This window comes from Halictus rubicundus, chromosome 1 (assembly GCF_050948215.1).
Source record: "Halictus rubicundus isolate RS-2024b chromosome 1, iyHalRubi1_principal, whole genome shotgun sequence".
Classification (NCBI taxonomy): Eukaryota; Metazoa; Arthropoda; class Insecta; order Hymenoptera; family Halictidae; genus Halictus; species Halictus rubicundus.
Genome location: NC_135149.1, coordinates 19,229,085 through 19,253,477, shown reverse-complemented (window position 1 = coordinate 19,253,477; position 24,393 = coordinate 19,229,085). Strand labels below are relative to the sequence as shown.

At 43.6% G+C, this 24,393-nt stretch overlaps 1 protein-coding gene across 1 annotated transcript; it reads right to left on the bottom strand.

The window, feature by feature from the left end:
• Positions 1-1,941: 1,941 nt before the first annotated feature.
• Positions 1,942-23,075, bottom strand: LOC143356560 (F-box/LRR-repeat protein 2). The gene is made up of 8 exons (XM_076792364.1): positions 22,895-23,075; positions 9,017-9,084; positions 8,668-8,797; positions 6,563-7,024; positions 5,680-5,871; positions 5,209-5,310; positions 4,164-4,379; positions 1,942-2,083 (listed from the first exon to the last, which is right to left on the bottom strand). The coding sequence occupies exons 1-8, from the start codon at positions 22,922-22,924 to the stop codon at positions 1,976-1,978; spliced, it is 1,308 nt and encodes a 435-aa protein (XP_076648479.1). The 5' UTR covers positions 22,925-23,075; the 3' UTR covers positions 1,942-1,975.
• Between the last annotated feature and the right edge of the window lie 1,318 nt (positions 23,076-24,393).

The window sequence follows — 24,393 nt, the reverse complement described above, 5'->3', positions numbered from 1 at the left end:
AAAAAGTTAATTGCCACATCGTAAATCCCTATTTATGACGCGCAACTTTTGTTCGAGACATTTTTCATTTCCATGCGGTAAATAGTTTACCAGTGATCGATGGCAACACGGATTGTGTAGAATGCGCGTTTTCCGTCGACAGTTTCAACGTCTATAGCAGAAGAGAGGATTGCGTCGTACTAAAAAAATATATATGTATTATGGTATATATATATATATGTACGTATATATATACATATGCTCGTAACGTTTTCTTTTTTTTTTTGTTTCGTCGCGTGGAACATCGAGAACAGCGAGAAAATTCGGCCGGTCGATCGATCGCCACCGGATCGGCCATACGTGTGTCTAGGATCGGAACGTGTGCGGGAATACGCAATGCATCATGGCGGATGATCACGCGTGTGATTCTACGACGGTGCGATTCACCCTTCGCGGACGGTTGACGCCTTTTCGCGTCAGAGTCGCGACTGGCTCGGTCAATAAGCAAGTTTACTCCCATCCCCTAGACGAACGGGCCAATGGAAAATATTTTTCTTACTGTCCGCACGACGTTGTACCATCGATCTATTATTGTTTAAATAATCTCCGACCCTTTCCGGAGCACTCGTTGCAATGAAAAAAAAAATCGATTGCTCGCGGCTACTCATTAATAGACTGCGGATCTTCGTGCATTTATGGCTTGTGAAGATGTTCAGAGAATGCTAGAATATAAAATTCGACAGAATTTAGTACCATTTTTATTCACAAGACTGCTACCATTGCGAATAAGGTTTCACTTTTTTAAAATCGAAATTGCAAATTGCATAAACATTCGCAGTCTACTCGTCAACAGCGTCATTTAATGGTCGATTAGAGAATATTGAAATGTAGCTCAATGATCTTGCTCGCAAAGATCGTGCTTCTCAAATTCCGACGCACGATCGACGCAGCGTGAAACGAGATCGACCAATGACTCGGTGTTTTTCGTACCGGAAGTTAGAAAGGGGTAACCGCCTGATTGATTGATGCTCGATGGCGGTGAATTCTACGAGCTCGTATTGAAATTCTGTGTGCTAAACCTATTCTTTGTATCGAGTGACAGAATTTTCCTACGACCCCGGACAAACCTCATGGGGTTGTATTTTCAAATGGAAACACGAGGAGACAGATGTCACTGTCCAACAAACTGTCTACGGGTGCGATAGAGGTTCGTCGGCGAAGGGTAGACTCGTTCGACAGAATCGAGGTCATCGGATGACACCCGGAATTTCTTTCCCCGCGAGGAGTCATCGACGGACTGCGTTGTCCGTCGAGAGTGTGTATGTCTTCTGGCGATGACGACGACGTCATCGTCGGAACAACAACAACGGTTCTCGTCCGAGTAGAAACGGCTGAACGGACCGCGCGGAATAGTTTATCGAACAGCGGCGAGTATAGTAGTGGATAGTAGCGTCGATTAACGATACGTTAATTACAGCAGCGGCTCTCTGTGTGTGTCTGTGTGTCTCCTGTCTCTATCCCTGTTTACACGTTAACGCGCGCTCTTATGTATTTCTTACCGTCTTCGCGCGCGTGTTCGTGTGTATGTGTGTGTGTGTGTGTGTTACTGTATTTACGTGTGGGTAGCGTAACACGCGACACAAACGACGTTGTCTCGTCGCGTGCACACATTTTGTATAGTACTGACTTCGAAGGATTCGCGATTCACGATGAGGCTACGTTTCTCTCACTGCGTTGACGACGACGCTTGCAGGCGGCTGGCTGGGTCCGGACAGTGTGCTAGCTGCCTTCGTCGCTGTCTGTCCGCGCACTGTCATCTGTTGTTGACAGGCTATATATATTTTTTTTTCCGCCCGGGCCCGCTTCTTCCAGAGCCGGACGAATAGAAGAGAAGGTCCCACAGTCGCCGCGAACCGGCGATCACCGAAATTAACATTTTGTCCACCGGTCGTGTGGTACGTCGGACGATTTACATCAGCGTCGCTCGGTTGCAGAATCACAGGATGACGCAGCACCGGCAGTATCGTTGCCGAGACGCACCTGCGCTCGGTGGCGGTGTCACCGGCGCGAAGTACGCGTGGACCTTGATGTTCGGTAAATGCGTCTGTAAACAATTCGACAACCGATTGTTAGGGTTCGCTCGTTTATCGGAAGCTGGGGAAGTGGCAGGAGTTGCTGCACGCGTGGTAATAACACCGTAGACTCCCTCGAACGAGGGTGGTGTTCCGGTTTTCTAGGTCGTTCTTGCACGGACTTTTTGGAGCTTTTTTTTCGGAACAACTGTTGAACCGTTTAAACTAGAATTTTGCACACGTATTTACTGGTGTCTGAAATACATGTGCGATTTTTTTCCAAGCAAAATAATCAAAATCACGTGAGTTGTACGTTCTTTTATATTAACCCTTTGCACTCGAAGCTATTTTAACTGCAAAACGAAACATTTCTTTCGACCTAGAATATATCCCTTCTATATATTTTTATTTTCATGTTATTCATACGAAAATGGTGGAATTTACTCGTTCAATACTGAAACGTTTAGTAATTTATTAAATACAATCAGATTTAATAATGTAAAAAATATTTTGAATAATGGTACAGCAATTTTTCGTGGCGCCTTACAGTCGCCATTCGAGTGCTAAGGGTTAAAAGAGTATTCCGGTTTTTGAACGGATTTCTAGGAATTTTTTTCAAAAACACTATAGAACTTTTTCAACTAGGATTTTGCACACACATTTACTGGTATTTGAAGCACATGCGTGATTTGTTCCAAGCAAAAATAATCAGAATCACGTGAGTTATATATTTTTTTATAGAGTATATTTTGGAAAACATAGGTATTATAGGTACAGTGTTTACTTTCTATATGTCTCAAATGCTTAGCCGATAAAAGTCCCAGAACTATTCCCACTGCCGCGGGGTATACCCCGTGAGGTGCCATGAACGCACCTGTGCCTCTAGAGTTTCGCTGTCCTTTTCTACGTTCGGCGTGGATCAAGGAATAATATCTCCTGGACGATATATCTCCTTGGCTAGACCCGTGTTTTGGACATATATCGAGTAAACACTGTATTATAAATATATTAGGTTGGGGAAAAAGAAATCCATTATTTTTCCGGTAGATGGTTGTAATGATCGATATCTCGTAGAGTATCGATCAAACAATTTCAGATTTATGCTCGTTGGAAAGGTGACATTTCGCACTAAAAAAATTCTATTTGCTGTTTTTTGTTTGGTCCATTCAGTTGTGAGTTACAGGGTGTTAAAAATGGAAGTCAACAAAGAGAAAATTCGGTACATTTTACAGTTTTTCTTTGATAAAGGCGAAAATGCAAGCCAGGCGGCTGAGATTGTGAATGGTGTTTATGGTGCCGATACTGTAACAGCCAATTACGTGCAATTTTGGTTTCGTCGATTCCGTTCAGGTATTTTTTTTTTTGTCAACAACTGGACCGTTTGAAGCTAGCGATTGACCAGAAACGGCCAGAATTGGCCAACAGGAAAGGTGTTGTGTTCCATCAGGACAACGCCAGGCCACACCTGTCTATAGTGACTCGCCAGAAATTCCGGAAGCTTGGTTGTGAAGTTTTGATGCATCTACCATATAGTCCGGACCTGGCACCAAGGGATTACCACGTTTTTCTTGCATTGCAAAACTTCCTTAGTGATAAGAAATTGGCATCAAGAGAAGATTGTGAAAATTGATCGCTAGAGTCTTTCGACAATAGGGACCAAGACTTCTATGAGAGAGGCTTTATGAAGCTACCTTTAAAATGGCAACAAATTATAGAACAAAACGGTGCATATTTCACCCAAATCGGACAATCCGAAACATGTTAAATAAATTCTTGAAGTTCACGTAAAAATGATGGATTTCTTTTTCCCCAACCTAATATGAGGAGGGAGTCTACTGTATTCGTAGCATCGTACAACGTCGAGGTGGAAACCGAAAAATCGGCCGTCACCCCAGAAGGGTTAGTACCAACGATAGTTCGTCGAATATTTCTCCTCTGTATGGTCTAGGCGAGTCAATGTACTTGAAACCATGATCAGGATGATAGCCCGCCTGTTTACTATTCGGTGTTCCGAAGTGAAACGTGGTGTTCCGCATCGTTACCTCGTGACACGATCGATCGTGATCGTTCGGCATGTGTGGGGGATAGGTTGGTAAAAAATTCGAGACATACTCTGAGTCTACGTATGCCAGCTCTAGTGATCAGTTGACAGTCGTAAAGTTCGATGCGCTCGAGATTGTGGCAGGCCTGTAGGAGGTGGTCGAGACTGGCATCTGTGATGAGGGGGCAGTTGTCGAGTTCCAGCACCGCCAGATGTTCTGCCGCACACGGCGAGAGAGCCAACTGCCGGATGCCTTCGTCGGTGATCAGCTCGCAGTGCGACAGACTCTGTTTTCAGAAACCAGTCGACGGGAATACTTTATTTTTCTGTTCGCAGGATCGACACACGCGCCATCCCGCTAACGCCGAACGGACCGCGTTAGGCCATCCCATAATCCGCGTCAATGTACAATTACTTTAACCTTCGGACAGCGGACCATTCTTATAACTATATAATCGACGATGCTTTATTCATGAATTTAACATTTTTTTTTTATTGTTCCCAGTACAGTCGCTGTTCATGTGATAATTTCGTCTGAAAATGAGCAATTCAATCACGATTTTGTTACTCTGGGTCAAAATAGACCCGGACTCCGCCGTCCGAGGGTCTGCAGCAATTGCAAGGAACAGTAACCACACAGACGATTCTTTGTTCCTTTAATAATCTTAATAGATGGAATATAATATTCTCTTTAATGCAATCTATGTGCACGATCCCAAACGGGGATCGTGGTACGTAATCAATCGCAGGCACGAGTTTAAAAAATTGATTAGTCGATTCACTAAATTATACGCAGGAACACATTGCTCCCGGATGAATGAGTATCGTCGTACGTCTAGGCGATTCAAGCTATCGCGAAACGTGAAAATCGCAACGTAAAAACCCGCCATTAATTTTCCTAACGCATTCTATCCCAACAGACAAAGTCCGCGATCTATCAATAATAGCGCAACGTGACAAGTGTGGTGCAAAGTATGCTCTTTTTATGAATCATCGTTCACACTGTACCCGTACAGAACCGTATGCCAATGCACCGAAGTGCGAACTTGTAACGCGAATTCGAGTGCGCGTGGAAACGGAGAACCAGTGGATTAATACCGAAGAACACCGGCTTACCAGCTTTTCCAATCTGGGACAGCCCATGGCCAGGTGAATGAGGGTGGCGTCTGTGATTAAAAGGCACTCTTCCAGGTCCATCTTCTCGAGTAGTCTGCAGTTCTGCAAATGATTCCATCCGGAGCTTCGGTCAGATCATCGTCAAAACATTCGTGAAACGATAACTGTGTCTCTGATCGGGACGAAAGAGCATAAGACAAATCTCGGCACTAAATAATATACATCATCTTCGAAGCGAGAAGAAACTGTTTCGCGTGCTATCTACTTTCTGATTCTGCAGCGCGCTTTAAATGCACTTTCGCGCACATAAAATACTTTTGACTTATACTCTTTGCTTTGGAGATCTTCGGGATGTTCTCCAAGAAGTAAAAGATCGATTCTCTAGACCGCCGAATGTTTCTAAGAGTCTAGGAGAACCTGGGATAAGATTGTTGCTATTGATTAGAGCGTGGGCAGTATCGATGCACTCACTTTCGCGAGAGCCTGGAAGCCTGCGTCGGTAAAGTGCGTGCAGGCGACGCACTCGAGGACGCTGAGGAGTGGACAGTGTTGCGCCAGTGTGACCAGGGATGCGTCCGTCAAATTCGGACAATTCGACAGACAGACGTAGTGCAAACGTGGACACCGTTCGCTGAGCTCCTTCACCGCGTCGTCGGTTATGTTCTGAAACAGATTTCGTTTCATTCGTTTGCGCCAAAAGATGACTTACGGGGTGACAGTCCTTTGTGGAGTTAAAAAGAAACGCGTGAAACAGCAGTACAGTGACCGTCCGATAAGCGCTGGCCCTCTAAGTAGGCGTTAGACACGCCCCCTGCACGCCACTCCTCCCACTAGTCCACAAGTCCACTAGCTCCCTTCTCTTTACACTTAGCTAGAGAGTGGACGTCGCTTAGTCCACTCGAGAGCCCCAAACTGTTGCCCTTATCGGTCGATCACTGTACAGCGTTCGAGTCGCTGCACACTCGGGCTGGATACTCGTTTTTTGTGGCCTGAATTGAACTTCTGTAGTTTCATATTTTGAAAAATTGTTTTATATACATTAATAACCCTCCAAAGCTACAAATCCAAAGCTCCGAAATCCAAAATATTAGCCATGTCAGACAATTATGTGTGCGGGGACGTCCCTCCGCAGACAAAATTCAGAAATTCAAAGTGGAACCAATTATTCTAAGAACTCATTACAGTGCACGAGATAACAAGTATTTTCATTATCCAATCAGCTATCCGACGCTGTAATCTTAAACTTTGAAATGACGTTGAAATAATTTGGGCCAGAAAAAACGGGTTTTCATCCCACTGGAATACTGGTGGAAGAAAGTTGCAGGTTCGATCAATGATCTAGGAGAGTAAGTACCCTGCATTCGTGTAGATTGATCGCCTCGAGATGTGGGCAGTAGTGAGCCAAACATTTGACGGCTCTGTCGGTGAGCTGACGACAGCCCTTGCAGAGGAAGCTGCGCAGCTCCGGGCAGCCTCTGGCGAGCGCCTCGACGCCGTTATCGGTAAGTAACTTGCACCAGGACAGGTTGATGTGTGTAAGAAGGAGACAGCCGTCCGAGAGATCCTTCAGGGCGATGTCTGTGATCTCGGGGCACGAGTCCAGGTTCAGCCGCTGCAGCTTCGGGCAGTGATTGCTGAGGGCCTCGCATGTTGCATCCGAGATCTTCTTGCACTGGCTCAGGTTCAGTTCCTCGATATTCGGACAGGATTGAGCCAGCGTGCGCATCGATTGGTTCCCGATGCTCTGGCATCCTCGCAGCGACAGCTGCCTCAGGAAACCGCCGCATCTTCTCGATATATTCTCTATAACTGATCCCTGAACCATTCGACCAAACAAAGTTAGACCCCGAGACTCTGCATCCTGGACAGTGGTCGCCAGATGAGGGGAGAAAGCACGAATCGAGGGGAATAGGTTACCCTCTCTTTCTGCCAATACTGGAGTACGCACGACAGAGACGAAACGCGTCACGGGACCGGGCCGTGGCGGAAGCGTGGTGGAATAGCGCGGTAGAAGGGGAAATTAGAGTGGGGGAACAAGTCCTGATCTGGCGACTCTGCATCCTGAGTTCCTGACGTTGACGCGTTGCTCACCTCGCGTTAAAACATCTACTCGTTTAACAGTTTTTGGATATTTATGATTCATGGTTGAGGAGGATTTTCCAAGTCGATTCCAAAAAGTATTACAACACTACATTCCTAGTCTCAGAAAATTGTCGATATCTAAATTGTCATAATTTTGGAAAAATAAATAGTAAACCTGGACTCATTTTAAGGGGGGAACCCTGTGTAAAATTAAATTTTTGAGCATTTTTTTCTTTTTTGTTTAAATCGATAGGAAATTTCCTCAGGGATGTGATAAAAAAAAGTTAGAAAGTGATCAGAGATGTTCTTGTACGTTATTTTCAAAATAAAGTGAACGGTTGTATTGGGCGGAGCGGTTCAGGTAGTCGGTGGTCTCGTCGCAAAGGCTCTTGCTTCTCGAAGAGAAGAAAAAACGGCTGAAGTACAACTTTTTGAGGAAGAGGAGGACATGTTCTATGGCCCTGGAATCGTAGATTAGCAAAAAACCGCGGTAAGTTAGAATGAATTAAGATTTTTTCACGATTTTTCTGTTACCCAAACTTTAAACGCATTTTATTCAAAACGCAAAATTTCGCACGCCGTGCAACGTAGATCAAAAACTGATTATTCGTTCTTTATGAAACTCGGTGTATATATTCTATAAATAATAAAAATTTTTATTTAAAATATTGTTGGTAACAATTTTTCATAACAGAAAAACCGTTTTTTTCAAAATTTCGCCACTTCTGCAGTGTTGCAAATTTTGATAAAAGAAGAATCTCATGTTGTGCGTTTTTGCATAAATTAACGATTCCATTATGATTTTTTTGTTTCAGATCATGTTTGTGGATATACGCTGCACGGCGCATTTACAGGATGCCATTTTCAAGCCGCCATTGCACCATTGATATTAACAATTAAAATTTGTAAAAAATATTTTTCATTACATTATAACGTTAATAAATGATACCTCAAATTTTAAATCGACCTACGCATTACATTGAAAAAAAAAATTCTTGAAGAACTGGCCATTTACACAAGGTTCCCCCCTTAAGTCGTTTCCAAAAAGTATTACAATACTACATTCCTAGTCTCATAAAATTGTGGATATTTAAATTGTCATAATTTCGTAAAAATTAATAGTAAACCTGGACTCATTTGAAAGCTTGGAACCTCTACTTTCAGACTGCTGCTTACATTTCCGGCAAGATATTTTTTAGAACAAAATTGCGACTACATTCTGCTAGGGGTGGTGGTACAGCAATTTTGGGGGATCGAGGGGACGCGAGTGCGAGATCCAGGGACGCGGATCACGAGAAATCGGCGGCGATTAGCCGGGAAATTTTTGTTGAACAGGTCGCAGAAGTAGGCGAGCAACGCGTCAACGGTTCGATTTACCTCAACGTCCCGCTGGAAATCGAAGAGATCGATTCGCTGCCAATTGGACCCGTCCAGCGCCAGCACGTTCCAGGCTTTGCTCACTTGCGCGCACCGGCATAGCGACACCACGTCCAGATACGAGAGAATTCTATCAATCGTACGGCAATCGTGTTACTTCGGTGTGCCCGGTCTTAATTTAACGATCTATTCGTGTTAAATAAGAAGAGAGAAAACAGACACCGTAACGACAGATCGAACGAGAAAGAGAACAAGTATATAAAACAGGAAAGTGTTACGCGTCGAGCAGAGCAGGAGATTAGGCGAGATCGAACCGGAAAGATACATGTGTTATACACGCTTACGGTACCTAAGCAGCAATTCTTTTGGCAGTTTCTTATTTATCTGCGCCTCGTCGTCATGAAACACCCATGTTAGCTGAAACCAAAAAAACAGAAACGCACTGGTCAGACATCTGAGATCGATCCTCAAGACTTCTCCGACGGTTGATTATGCGGGAGGTCGATAATCAGGCTGGATTGATTAATGATTTGCGACTATCGTGGTCTGATGATAAAATTTCCCGATTTTTCCAGGTGAAATTCGCTAGGTACCTCGTCAACGACTTTTCTGTTTCGTTGGCTGCGAGGAGCAGTCCCTTCGGGAGGCTGTGCATCGATGCCACGGATATACACTCTTCGGAACGGTTCTCCTTAAACGATTTTATGCGACGTTCTCCAATGCTCTCTTTTCAGGGAATGATCATGTTTTAATATCTCATTTGTTGATACAGAAGAATTTCTTCCGAGCTAAAGCAATTTTATAAGAAGGAGGGATTGCAACGCAATTGCGTCTTGCTAAAATTTCCCCGAAGAGTTGCCTAATTTCTATGCAAAGTACAATGAATTCTCGATATATGTCAACAACACGGCCCTTGCCACGTGTGTATGCTCGTGTATCGTCCAGGAGACATACCCGAGCCGTGTTATGTTTACAATCCTCGGCGTCCGAGGCCTCTCGAGCTTCGTGGTCCCTCACGGGGTATACACCGCGGTAGTGGGGATAATTCCGCGACGTTTATCATCCAGGCCTTGACGACATATATAGAGAAATCACTGTACTTGATTGGTCCTGTAGCAGATTTGTTCTGTTTCGACAAGTGCAAGAGGTTGCATAAAATCGTTTGTAGGAGTGTTTTGGAGAGTTGGTAACATGCGTTATCGGCGTATAGCGTCCTGAGGGAGTTGCTCCGAAGATAGCCAAGCTGACATTCAGCAGCGAGGCCGCCAGCAATTTTCACGAACTTGATTGTCGGAGAGGTTACGACAGCAGCGTATGCGTGGACCAACCTGCATGTAAGACTGCTTCATGGTAGTGACGGGGTTGTTGTGAGTGTGCGATGGCAACGTGTAATAACCGGCCTGATGATGGTAATGATGATGGTGTTGGTGATGATGATGATGATGATACGATGGGTGCTGTTGCCTCCACCACTGACCGCTCGCGCCGGACTCTTCAACCGGTTGCACCCCTTGCCCGACTTGGCCCCCTCCTCCCACGCCCACGCGACTTACTTTTTTCTAAAAACAACGTATCATCGTAGATCATGCGATCCCTCGTACCCCGGCCTGACCGCGAGATCACGATCCATTGTGAATTGATCGAGAAACGATTGCGCGCACCGTTTTGTCCCCTCGCACGAGTATGGGACACGTTCGAACGGTCGTTTATCGTTGCCACGCGATTAAAAAGTAAGTACGGAGGCTCGCTTAAATTAGGCTGCTCTCGAGGAATGCATGGGCCGAGAGAATCGACTGCGACCCGGAGGGTTATTTATTATTCGTGGAATCTATTAGTAGAAAAATCGAAGGAGATTCGGACGGATTTGCCATGGGATTTTAGCCTCCCCAGGGTCTTGGGAGACACGGCGAACCTGCGAAACAGCTACAGCTATCTTCCGATCTCTTCGATGTATGGACTGTTCAGTGCATTTTAAAGTAGAGCTGGTGAGAGCTCGAATTGGCCTAAATGGGGCTGGTGATCGAGATCACTCGCTCCGGTATCGGTTATCGCTGGATTGTTCGGAACGAGCTGGGAAGAATCGAGAACGCGACGACGTTGCATGAAAAATAAGGACATCGTTCCTTGAGGCTCCGGCCATTATTTCGAGTAGGCGGGCTGCCTTTCTGCACAAGGACTGTCGGACCGACGCGCCACTTAGCCCAGAATCTCTGAGGACCGTGGTTCCTTCGTCGGGAATCTATCTTACAAGGGAACATATTCAAGTGCGAATTTCCGATTTTGATGAAACTTATGTGACATATAGTTCTTTGAAAAATATTTGACACGTATTTTTTTTTATCGGCAACCATCCACTTTGAAGGGGTGAAAACAGCCCTCAAAGTTGGGGGTCAAAACCATATTTTTTGAAATATCTCGGAAACCAGAGGTCGAAAAAATTTGAATTTTTTTTTAAATTGTGTGTTTTTCAATGAGAAATGTAGTCGCGCAAGAAAAATTTAACAAAAGTCTTTTGTTTAAACAATATATTGAAAATTTGATTTTTTTTTGCAGTTTCTCTTATTTATTGTTAGTTCATTTTAATGTAAACTTGGGTGTGTGATCTTTGATCAAAATTAGGGTTTACATGTTTCAGGATTTTTTTTTTTTTTTGCCATTTAACAATAATTATGCATTATGGAAGATAGTCTTGCATCTGCCGTGCGTAGGAAGGAATTGTGGCTTGTTTTATCGAAATATAAGTATTTACTATAAACGTGTATAGTATTTTAAACAATACCACTGGGTTATGTGTCGTTTATTGTTTTATTAGTAGCTAAAGAAGGTGGCGCAGGTAGCAGCGTGACGCGGTGCTAATTACCGCGGCGGAGTAAGGGTACCGACTTTTATAGCCAATTCGCCTGTGAATTTCTGCAATCGTTGGGCCTTCGGTCAAAATATCCCTGCAGCCTTTTTAAACTGTGAATCCTCGAACCTGGAGTTTCCCTCGTCATTTATGGTAGCTCTAAAAAGAGCTGATTTTGAAAGAAGTGCTGTCCACAAAGATTATTCTACATAATTCTGGCAATATTGATGTCCTGTGATTGTTGGGCCTTCGGTCAAAATATCCCTGCAGCCTTTTTAAACTATGAATCCTCGAACCTGGAGTTTCCCTCGTCATTTATGGTAGCTCTGAAAAGAGCTGATTTTGAAAGAAGTGGTGTCCACAAAGATTATTCTACATAATTCTGGCAATAATGATACTCGATGATAAAATGAGAAAAACATAAATGTTCTTTGCACCAAGAACATTTCAGTACGACTACATTTGAACAATGGAAACACGTTAAACCATCTAATTTTGTAAAGCAGAACTCTACGGGATTTTCAAATTCTCCTGGCCGTTCTTCTATATATCCACTGCGGAACCAAGCATATTGAAACAGCCGTTTATAACGCGCAGCTGATAATTGGTTGTGGATTAATGACTGTAATTTAATAATATTATTTCTTGCGTGTAGATTAAAATCAATATTTAACAATATTGCAAGATCGGAAAGTTTTCTTGCAAAATTCTTCCAAATGCGGAATCCATACACGTCAAGTGGTTGGATTAATGGCGTCGTATTTTTTGGTATCGTCAATACCTCTAATTGTTTGTCTTCTGGCAGGGCGTTACGTATGATCTCGTCGTTGTATCCATTCCACGAGTCAAGAAGTAAAACAGAATTTTCTGGAGCAGATGGGAGAAATACTTCAATCAACCACGTTCTAAATAACTCCTTCGTTAGTTTTCCCGATGTGGAAGCTTCAATATGTACATTAGGTGCCGTGAACACACTTCTTCGTACACGAGGTCCTAACTGCCCTTTGACTTCTTTCAAAACAATATATAATGGCGATAGCAACTGTCCGTCAGCTGAAATTGTGGGCTGGATAGTGTAGCTGTGCGTTGTTGAAGATATCGATTGGACAAGAGCACCCGTTTCTTTTTCACCTTTGTGTGAAAGTGTTCGACCAGAGTGCAATTCCAACTGGAACCCACTTTGATCACTGTTGAAAATATTGCTTGCGCCATAATTTTCAAAATACCCTTTCACATGATGCACAAAATCTTCTGCTGCTGCGGTCAAATCTGTTAAATGGTTAGTATGATGGCGGGTAACGAGTTTCGTCGTTTTTCTCGATACTATATTATAGTTTTCTTTAAACTTCCACAACCAAAAGGACGATGCCTGGAATCCTTCTAAATTTATTGATAAATTTTCGTGCATTGCCCACCGTCTCAAATCTACGTCGTGTACCAAAATTTTATTATTTCTCGCTACAATAAATTTTTCAAGTGTAGCATGTGCAATTGCTGTAAGTTTATCGTAACGAGATCCGCCTGTATTAATTTGCTCTTCCCATCTGTATAAATCTGATTTTCTCTTCAATTTCTTGTATTTGTTCTTCACAGTTTCGAAGTTTAGTGGTCTTTTTCTTCCACTCTTCCAAAAATCTACAGCTTTCTTCTTATAATCTAAATCAATGCCTCCAAATTCTATTTCTTCTGGACTCTCGTCTGGAGAACTTGAAGACGACGGTTTAGATGTTGACGCTGATTCCAAATCTTCTTCATCTTCGGGAACATTAAATGAAGTCGGTTCGTCTGTTAGGTCATCGAATATTAATTCCTGTTGCGTTTCGAAATTCATGTACCCTGCTTCTCTGTAGCTATTAATCAGGTCTATAATTATGTTTGCCAGTTCAATTTCCTTTCCATTCGTGGGTGTTCCCTCGTTATTGTTACTGCTATATGTTGCCATCAAAATATTTATAACGTTCACCGGATTGACCTTCATGTTTGTAAAAACGAATCTAACAATACAAATAAACAATAAGCAAAAGCAAAATTAATATAATGTTCGAACTTTATTATTGCCAGAAATTATTTGATATATGTGGCACCGTTTTAAAAATCCGAAAGAAGTAGCCTTAACTTCTTGATATGTACGTTGCTTTACAAACCGTAATGCAGAAAGACTAATAGCACATACAGCAAAGTGCCCATATTTATACATTCTGAAGACTGTTTTACGTTTCCCCCTCTCTCACTCTAACAACCAATGGAATTGTTTGAAAATATTTGGGTCCTTCTTAAATGCTGTATATAACCGAGGTAAAACTGATGTGCGGCATTGGCACCAGCTCTTTTCAGAGCTACCATAAATGACGAGGGAAACTCCAGGTTCGAGGATTCATAGTTTAAAAAGGCTGCAGGGATATTTTGACCGAAGGCCCAACAATCACAGGACATCAATATTGCCAGAATTATGTAGAATAATCTTTGTGGACAGCACTTCTTTCAAAATCAGCTCTTTTTAGAGCTACCATAAATGACGAGGGAAACTCCAGGTTCGAGGATTCACAGTTTAAAAAGGCTGCAGGGATATTTTGACCGAAGGCCCAACGATTGCAGAAATTCACAGGCGAATTGGCTATAAAAGTCGGTACCCTTACTCCGCCGCGGTAATTAGCACCGCGTCACGCTGCTACCTGCGCCACCTTCTTTAGCTACTAATAAAACAATAAACGACACATAACCCAGTGGTATTGTTTAAAATACTATACACGTTTATAGTAAATACTTATATTTCGATAAAACAAGCCACAATTCCTTCCTACGCACGGCAGATGCAAGACTATCTTCCATAATGCATAATTATTGTTAAATGGCAAAAAAAAAAAAAATCCTGAAACATGTAAACCCTAATTTTGATCAAAGATCACACACCCAAGTTTACATTAAAATGAACTAACAATAAATAAGAGAAACTGCAAAAAAAAATCAAATTTTCAATATATTGTTTAAACAAAAGACTTTTGTTAAATTTTTCTTGCGCGACTACATTTCTCATTGAAAAACACACAATTTAAAAAAAAATTCAAATTTTTTCGACCTCTGGTTTCCGAGATATTTCAAAAAATATGGTTTTGACCCCCAACTTTGAGGGCTGTTTTCACCCCTTCAAAGTGGATGGTTGCCGATAAAAAAAAATACGTGTCAAATATTTTTCAAAGAACTATATGTCACATAAGTTTCATCAAAATCGGAAATTCGCACTTGAATATGTTCCCTTGTTAGATCGTCTTAAGCCCCGTTTACATTAACTTTCGGCGAGGTGAGCTGCCCGACCTGGTATCTGTTGCCTCGTGAAAATCACAGAATCGAATTTTTTTCGATACTTTGCAAATTTTAGGTATCGGTGACTGTGTTCTCGATAAAAATCAACCCGAGACGAAAGAAAAAAGGGAAATGGGACGGCCGCGGCCGGAACATTTAAAAAGTAATCACAACACACGGTTCTCGTATCGATCTCCTCTATAAATACCCTTTCGCAGCTTCAGGATTGATGCTGCTTCACGATTCGCGACCTCGACTTTTCGACAAGGACGATGGGAAGACGGGGAACAGCTCCTTCGAAGGGATTGTGGTACCTTAACCCCTTGCCCTACAGTACCGAGTCGGTCTCGTGACGGAGATTCCGGTCGGTTTAACTGGCATGGAATACTTCGTTCGATACTACAGTCGTCAGATGTCATAGTCTCATTAGACTAGCCCCGTTGAGCTCAAGGGAGAACAGTCTATGAACCCATATCGAACCTTTATGTGTAGGCGACGCTTATGCGAATTTAATCGCTACTTAATCAGAATCACGGTAAAATTTCCTCTGCCAACGAGAAGACTCCTCATTGTACATACAAAATAAGTCGGCGTACACGTTTCCTAGCATTCTACGAATCCTGTGCCATAAATGCATAATATCTGCAGTCTACGTGTTTTGAGAAATGAGAAATACTTGTAGTATCAATCATGGAATTGGCAAATAATGAATTGTGCTTTGGATCAAGTTTAGCTGTATATTTAGGACATTGGATTCAAGACAGAGTAGCCTAATTTGGACCTCGGCTGATATTGAACCACCATGCATCTCGAGAAAGAGAAATGCATGCAGTATTAGCTCTGGAATCAACAAATAATTGAGTCAATAAGTTAAGCTAATAATCTAGTTGCATATCTTGACGGATGAAGGTGTTTGTAGGCGTTATCGGTAGTCCGAAAATTTTTATGCATTACAAAGAAATTGGCTGGGTGAAACGTAAAACTTAAACAATTAAGTAACAAAGTCATTAAGGGATGAAATCAATTTTTATTTTACTCCTGCTTCCAGCAATCAATGTAGAACATTTTTATCTTGCGTAAAGATCCACCAGTCGAGCGACCCTAAATGGCTGTCGTTAATTTGCGATTGTGTCTAAGCAAGTGAAAATCTATAGCGACTTCACCACTTGTCGAGCGGAGCATACGTTTGAAAGGCAAATTGAAATGCATTTTGCTTGATTGATAAATACCCCGGTTATTTTCTCGCTCGGGTTACGGCGACGTAAACGTAGCGATTAGGTGAACACAATCAATCAAAAGGGTTGCTCTTTGCGTCAGTCCCGGTGCTTTTCGAATGCGCCGCGCGTTCCCAAAGAGCAAGGCCATTCAAGGCCACGGAACAGTCGTGCGCACGTTGCATCATCGCTCCGTTAACAATCGTCGATAGAACGGTTTATCTGCGCGACTTGCTCTTGAAATGTATCTTCGAGATCGTGTCGTTATCTGGCCGAATGATCTTCCGACGAGGATTATTCACCTCGTTCCCGTGACTCCGTTCCGAGAACGCGTTTCATCTCGCGAACAATCCCTTGAGTCGTTGTTGTCTCCGGATTGGACGTGCAGATCAATTTGTCCGATTTCATTTTTATTTCGATGTCTAACTTCACTTTCAAATAAAATATATTGACTACAGCGATTTCTCTATATATGTCGCTAAGGCCTGGATGATAAACGTCGTGGAATTATCCCCACTACCGCGGGGGAGAGGCCTCGACGCTGAGGAGTATAAACATAACACGGCTCGGGTATGTATCCTGGATGATACACGACGCTGGCAAGACCCGTGTTGTTGACACATATCGAGAATTCACTGTATAGCGTTATGCGACCGTCAAAATGTGTAAATTCGTTGAAGACTGAAAGAACTCAAATTGGATATGACAATCTTGTAAATGACGTACGCGAATGATCGGGAAATTCAATTTCTAGCATAATACAATCAAGACACTTGCAATTCGTTGTTACGATAGTGCATGATTCACCTGTCCATTCTTTCCAGAAATGCATAAAATCCACAGTTGATTCAGGAGAGATTCTCCCTTTCCGAACAATTTACAATTTACATCGTCTCGATCATAATTTGCCTTGTACGGTTTAATAAATCCATTCTAATTAATTCCATAAACAACGATCGAATGAACACATACGAATTGCAGGTATGCGATCTGAGAAAAGTTTCGCAAGAGTCGATTCTTCGTCAAAACAATAGCAAAGTCGAAGATGTTTTCCAGCGACGTTCTAGTTATTTACAGCGTCTGTTCTACAAGCAAAGTAAACAATTGTTTCAGAGGAGCGATATGTTTCCGACAATTCCCGATGCGAATCCCGCGATCGTTTATCGGAAATTAAGGCTGAAGAGTTGATTTCCGAGCGGCGAAATGGCACTTGGGGCCTCGCGAGTGCAAATGCAGTGCGTTCCTCGCTCCGGTGAAATGGTCCGCGTCGAAAATAGAATTCCGAAATATTTTTCGCGCCGTCGCCGTTTTTCTTACCCCCCCCCCTCTCCTTCCTTACGTAACCGTTTTCATTGCGCGTCGTCACTGGAGGTTCAATTTCGCGCGTTTCTCTCCCTGGATCGTCCCTGTTTCGAGTTTCCCTTTAAATACCACGCGTCCCTCTTTCTCTCTCTCTCTCTTTCTCTCTCTCTCTCTCTCCTATTCTTTTCTGTCCTTTTCTCTTCTGCGTCGCGCCACTAAATTTCGCGGCTCGTTTTCGTATATTGCACTCTATTACTGAAATCTCTTTTCACCTTAACTCTTTTCAGCTACTCCATTATTCAAAAGTGCACCGGGAGCCTCGAGCTCTCCGCCTCATGGCGGTTTTCAAGCCGCGATGGTTTCGTTCCATTTCGCTGTGAACCACCCCGGTAATTATCGTAATCGCGCTCGCACGATTCTGTATCTCCTCACGAGATTGTCCCTTCGAGGGTCCCGCGGAAAATCCGAAAGTTTCTATCGAATTTTTAGTTAGAATGTAATGACATAATTTCATGGGGTGTAGAATCACTATTGGGAACGTCGGTGAGCAATCGAGGAATTTTTTAGAATTCTGTGCTGTAGAACACCGTAAGCAGTTTGAGGATTTCATACGTTTATGATAGAAACGAACTCAAACACCTAATTAGAATTCAAGAACATCGATGTACCGTTTTCAATTTGTTCAAATTATTAAAGATGGAAAGAAATTACTTTTTATATTTTTCTTTTGCGCGTAGACCCACAGTCTAATCAGGATGGAGGTATCGAGAAACTACGAAGTTCTGGAACTACGGTTTGAATAATTCATTTCCCGAGAAATCCGAAATTTTTGCAATTCTTCCTTGTCACGTGGACCTTATTTTCTCTTGTAGACGTTGCAACATTGCACACTTCCGTCATTTTTTACGAAAGTACTAGCACGTGTATGGGTAGCCAATACTGTTCAGAGGACGAGCTCAAGCAGAATTGTTTTACAGTAAGCTCCGATTTCAATAAACCTCCAGCGATGCGCGAGGGTCCCGTTTTGCGACAAGTAGAATTGGTATGCGATGGTCAGACACAGTTGTCGGGTTCCGTTGAATCGATGCGACGCAATTCTGAGTGATAAAGCCGCACGTGGTGCTTTTTCGAAAATGAAACGAATGCAATCGCGTATCGGAATGAACGAGGAAATCATTTTCGAGGGACAAAAGGGCTCAGGAGATAACGGGATGAAGACGCAGATCGAAGAGGGAACTGCAAAATAAAGTATGACACAAGTAATGCAGCTCCTTGATCGACTATTCAGTGGTGCTTAAGGAAAAAGACCAGGAGAGATTGGACAGGGGTTGCGAAAGATGGAATCGGTGGATAAACAAATCCGGGGTGCAAATAAATTATACTCCCTCTGTCCCATAATAATAGTAGCAAGTGAATATTTAAACGGAAATTATTGACGAATGCAACTGTAAGTTATGTTGTAGCGCAAAATTGCCAAGCCTTCAATCAAAATCAATGTTTCATGACATCTGCCATTTGTTTTGACACATCTTTTAATTTTTAGGTTAACCTAATTATTACGAATTATAAGTATTTTGTAAATGTCATCCGCTGATCGAAATCAATTGTTTTATTTCAGTTGAAAGTCAACCCATTGTAAAAGTACGATGATAAAAAGAGAGTTTGGAGAACGATGGTTCCCATAGTTTTAAGCTCACGCATATAAGGAAAGCAATGCTTCGCAGTCAAGGGATTCTACCAACAAGTTTAAAATGCAATAACGAAATGATTAAAAAATCCAGAAACTATCTGGACGCTCAAAATAAAAATTAGGAGTAATATTTTTAATTTATTGTTTAATTTAATCTAGTTTTTTCATAATAAATGTTGCGTTCATAATAAATGGGACAAATTAAATTCATCAACCGCTACTATTATTATGAGACAGAGACAGTAAATAAAGTCCAGCACGAATGCAAATACGTCTCGGTCGAGTAGAAGACTAAATGAAACGCGATACGAACGATAGATAATCAATATTTTAGTTGAATAGTAGAAGTAGAATAATTATTATATATTATAATATATTATTATATATTATAATATATATAAACATATATAAATAAACATATATGATAATATATATTACAATAGAATAATAATATATTCTAATTATAATAACATATTTGTATAACCCACATTTTATTAACATTTTTGGAATATCAAAATGTAGCACCCAATTTCAACTTTCTACTTTTAATTTCGTTAATCACATAACTTTGATTCTGTGCAAATATTTGTGACCAAGATCCGGCACATAAAGTGTTAACGGGATGGGGAGATATTCGCTGTTGTTATATGTAACCGCCATACAATACGTATTGAATAAAATAAACCCTCTTATACAATTTGAAAAAACTATTGTCACAGAAAAGTTCTTCGAATATGTTGCTGTTCGTTATAATTTTAAATAACGACATACACCAAATTCGAGTTTCTTTGGGTATAACTGCGCCACCTCTGTGACGCTGGTAGTGAACGCGTTAATGTGATATTTAGGCAAAACAAATTGAAATAGAAAATTGAATAGAACGCTCGGAGGGTTCAGGAGAGGATGCGTTTACCAAGGCGTGGTGGGAGTGCGGGAAAGCGGAGAATGCAACCAGCTTGACAAAACATGATCAGAGCGACAATACGGAGCTGCAGGTGAAACGGGATGCGAGTCTTGTTCGGCGGATCTGCGGTTCTCGAGGGTGGGTTCTAAGGGTGCTAAGGTTGTTCAAAGTGGTCCGCCGATCAGCGGAAACGAGGCAAAACCAGATTCGGTGTCGTCAGGTAGGATGAATGCGCCGGGCGGCGGGGAAACTCGCGGGATGCAGCTTGATAATGCACGCGGCGCGCGCCGATTCTGTTTACAACGGCCCCTTGCGAGCCAGCCAGCCAGCCAGCCCGTTTGTTTTCCCTCCAAATCGGACACCGTCAGCGCGAGCATCCGATGGAAACGTGTCCTGGGACGTGGACAAGTCGAAGATGCCACCTGGTTCATTTCTTTTTTCCTTTTTTCCTTTTTCAGCAATCCGAAATCGTCCAGGTGGCGGAAAAGCTCGAACAAGTCGGAGACGGACACTGATTTTATTACACTGCGGATCTCCATGCAAGATAAAAATTTTCTACCTGAATCACAACAAACTGCAGTCAAATAGAAGTTCATTTTCTTTCTTAATTTAACCCCTTGCAGTACAATGTATTTTCAGGGCTGCAGTGATTCGAACTCCTGAAAGGAGAAAATTGATATCTACGCGTATGTATTAGCCAATAGTTACGTATTGTTAGTAACACAATTTTATTTGGGTTTCAAGAAAATGATGACCCTCTTACTGGTTTAAATTACACTTACTCATGTTTGTGATACATAAATGGAATCCTACTTATTATTGACGCAGGGGTTGATCACCCTCGCCAGTTTCCGAGACAGACAAGGTGTCAAAAAGATGATACAACCGAAACCTAGTACACCCTGAAACGCTGTTTACCAAACTCGCAATCCCTTTAGTCTCCCCTTTCGGTTAATGACAGTGCTACGTCGAGGTAGTTTTAAGCAGTGCTATTTCACACGTTGCCTACTGACGACACACACGTGTAGACAGCGGATCTTTCTGCAAAACAAAAGTGTGCCGTATCTCGATTGTGGGAAGCAGGAGTTTGAACAGAACCATTCGATAAACAACGTAACAGTATCCTCAGATTTCGTTAATCTGTCACTGTTTCGCATTTCGCTCAGCTAATTTCTTCACGAGTGCATTGAAATCCGCAGTTCAATCACGAACAATAAAATTTGAAAAAATGGCCCGCCGTTTCGAGTGTTAAAAACTAGGAAAACCCCTGGAAACCCATTCCCACCCCAAAGGTGAACACCGTCCTACAAAAGTCCGCACGTGAACAAATTCGTATCAACAACAACTCCTATTGTTTCTCACAACGAAATCGCAAATTATTTCCACGAGGGGAGGGAGGGGGATTTCTCCAGACACGAGCGAACCCAAACAACCCAGCCAGACGAGGGATCAGCAGCGCACACAAAGAGGGGAGGGGGGGGGGGTGGCGGGTAGTTGTCAAAAAGGTCTGGAGGTTCGACTGTCAACCGTCGAGAAGGACAACGCTCATTGACATTCTAATAGCGCGTAACGATCGACGACGGAGGAAGAGAGACAGTGAGAGAAAGAGAGAGAGAGAGAGAGAGAGAGAGAGAGAGAGAGAGAGAGAGAGAGAGAGAGAGAGAGAGAGAGAGAGAGAGAGAGAGAGAGAGAGAGAGAGAGAGAGAGAGAGAGAGAGAGAGAAACGGGCAGAAAAACAAAGGATGGAGGGAGAGAGACGGGCATCTAGAGAAACACGGTGGGAGAGAGAGGGAACGCTGGAAACAGGGAGAAGACTAGAAGGCAGAGATAACTCAAGTCAGACGGAGAAGGAGAAAGTGAAGAACGGGAGAGAGCGAGAGAGAGAGAGAGAGAGAGCGAGAGAGAGGGAGACATGGAAACACGAAGGAAAACGGAGGCCAGGATTCGTGTGTGGAAAAACGGATAGAAACACGGTGGTCCAATGTTCGGAGCAGAAGAGGAACTCGACTCGAAAAAATTTGAAAAACGCGGAAAGGATGAGCATACAAGGGATAGAGGTCTAGGGGTGAGGGGACAGAGGGATGGCATCTCGTCGACGATGACGACAGAGCGTCGCCGGGCCGAGAAAACGCGAGAACGACGGAAAGGAAGAAGAAAGAACGAAAAGAACAAAGAACGGAGTCGACTGGTTGGTTGGTTGGTCGATCAGAGAAACGGAGAACTGTGCTCGGATAGAGCGAGACCGAGCGACGAACGTTCGCCGATAGAGGGAGAGAGATGGAGTGCGGGACACGCATAGCGACAGAGGGGGAAAGAGAGCGAGACGGAGGTATATACGCGGAATGGTAACGATGCGAAATGTAAGGAAGCCTTTAGAGTTGTCCACGCAGAGAGGGAGGGAGCTAGACGGAGGTATCGGGAGAGACAAGGAAAGACAGGGAGGAAAAGAGAGAGAGAGAGAGAGAGAGAGAGAGAGAGAGAGAGAGAGAGAGAGAGAGAGAGAGAGAGAGAGAAAGAGAGAGGAAAGATCTTCGTGTCCCAGAAGATTGTTTATCGAGGCAGCCGACGGATAAGCCCGTGGTGACGGGAGCGGAGATAAGGAGCGCGAGAAATCGTTGCCAGGCAGCAGCCTGGTGGCCAGGGGAGCGGATCAGCTGTTCGCCTCGGCAATGACAACATTGGACACACGCACAAGCCAGACTCGGCCTCCCAGCAAAGACCCCCTCGGTTTTCCGGTCCCCGGACCGTTTCGAAGCAGTCCGTGCCCCTCGAGACACACGGAGTAAATTCGGAGAGGGTCCCCGTGGCCCCCTGTTGCCCCCCGGGCCATTCACGGTGGCCCCCGGTCCTCCTCGGCGCTGTCAGATTTCGCTGATCGAGAGTCCCGTGCGTGCGTGCGTACGTGCGTGTGTGCGCGCGCGACTGCCTCGGCTCGGCTCGGCTCCGAACCCGCTCCACGATCGGACACTTACCTCGAGCCTGGTGCGCCCGGAGTGTATCATCCTTTTGCGTCGCGTTATCTTGCCAAGCTTTTCCGGGAGTACCCGCACTGTCGTCAACGGAGAAACAAAAATATACACGGCGCGGCCGAACCAGTCGCAAGAGAAATGGCCGAGTCTACTGAATATGAGCCGTGCCGCCGTCACCAGTATTTCCTGGGATGGGGGGCGGGACGAGGGAGGGGGATGAAAGGACGACCGATGCACTTTCCCCCGGAGCGGACGCTTCCGTGTCCGCGATTGGCCGTCGTAGAACGGCTTGGCGACAGCGCGGCCAATCGGACGACGGACAGACATTGTTTACACGGCTCCGATTGGTGCAGTATTTTTGGGGGAGAGCCTGCACGCCGAGACTCGTGCACCGATGGAGCTGCACCGACCGCAGTGGCATCCGTGATGCACTCGGGAAACGTGTTCCCACGCCAGAACCTGGCCGTTGTAGTGTATCTACTGTCGGTGTCCGCCACCCGCCACTGGCGGGTCCTTCTTCCATGCAGACCGCCGCGTTATCGACTCACGATAAGGAAAGAGCTGTTCTGGTGGACAGTAGTTTGGGAAGACTATGCTCAGACAGCCGCGGCGTGGAATTCGCAAGCTCTGAAATATGTCAGATCGAAAGTTTAAACCTTCGGGGACGACGGTCGCTCGTCGCTTTCTCCCTGTACGATATTCACCTTTTCGGTTCCAATTCGCCAGGACGGCCCCCATAATCGGGGGGCTCTCTTATCTGTTAAAGGATTGGTTTGAATAGAAAGAGACGCGTGGAGATGTGTAACAGAAAAAGATTGAATGGATATATTTAGAAAAAGAATTACAGTATTCGGTCTGCTTAAACCATTTCCGCACGGTTCAGTTCCTTTGCTGAGACCGACTGCCTTGGTGTCCTAGCGTTTTGACCAGTCTAGGCTTTTTACCTGCTTGTCATAAAAACCTTGTCCTTGGGTATTTCCCAAGTCCTGCCATCCTGACCATTTGGACATAGCAAAACTTTCCTTTTTGCCAGATGGCGAGTTTTCTTAAAAAGTAAGAATTACTTTAACACCCTCCTTAAAACTCGACATCTTTACAATCAATGTTTTTCAATGTCTTGCTTATTTCTAAGACCTAGTCTATGTCGTAAATACTCAAATCTCGGTTTTGGTAGTGCCTTTGTAAAAAGGTCTGCAAGTTGTTCTTTCGTACTTACATACATTACATCAATTTCACCTGTATCATACAAGTCTCGTATAAAATGGTATTTAACATCGATGTGTTTACTTCGCTGATGAAATATTGGATTTTTGATAAGTTTCAATGCGCTCGTATTGTCTATTTTTAATACATAGTTTGCGTTTTCTATTTTACAATCGTTCAGTAATTTTTTAAGCCAGATTATTTCTTTCGCACCCAAGGCTGCACTGATATACTCAGCTTCTGTAGTTGATTGAGCTACACACTGTTGACGCTTGGTTTGCCATGTAATGGCCGCATCC

What these genes read in the sequence shown, in the direction of transcription:
- LOC143356560 (XM_076792364.1), bottom strand. Translation starts at nt 22,924, where the DNA reads ATGATACACTCCGGGCGCACCAGGCTCGAG. An exon ending in GCTTCCAGGCTCTCGCGAAA is followed by an intron (nt 5,311 to 5,679) that starts GTGAGTGCATCG and finishes AATCATTTGCAG; the next exon opens with AACTGCAGACTACTCGAGAA. An exon ending in CTGGCATACGTAGACTCAGA is followed by an intron (nt 2,084 to 4,163) that starts GTATGTCTCGAA and finishes AATTGTTTACAG; the next exon opens with ACGCATTTACCGAACATCAA.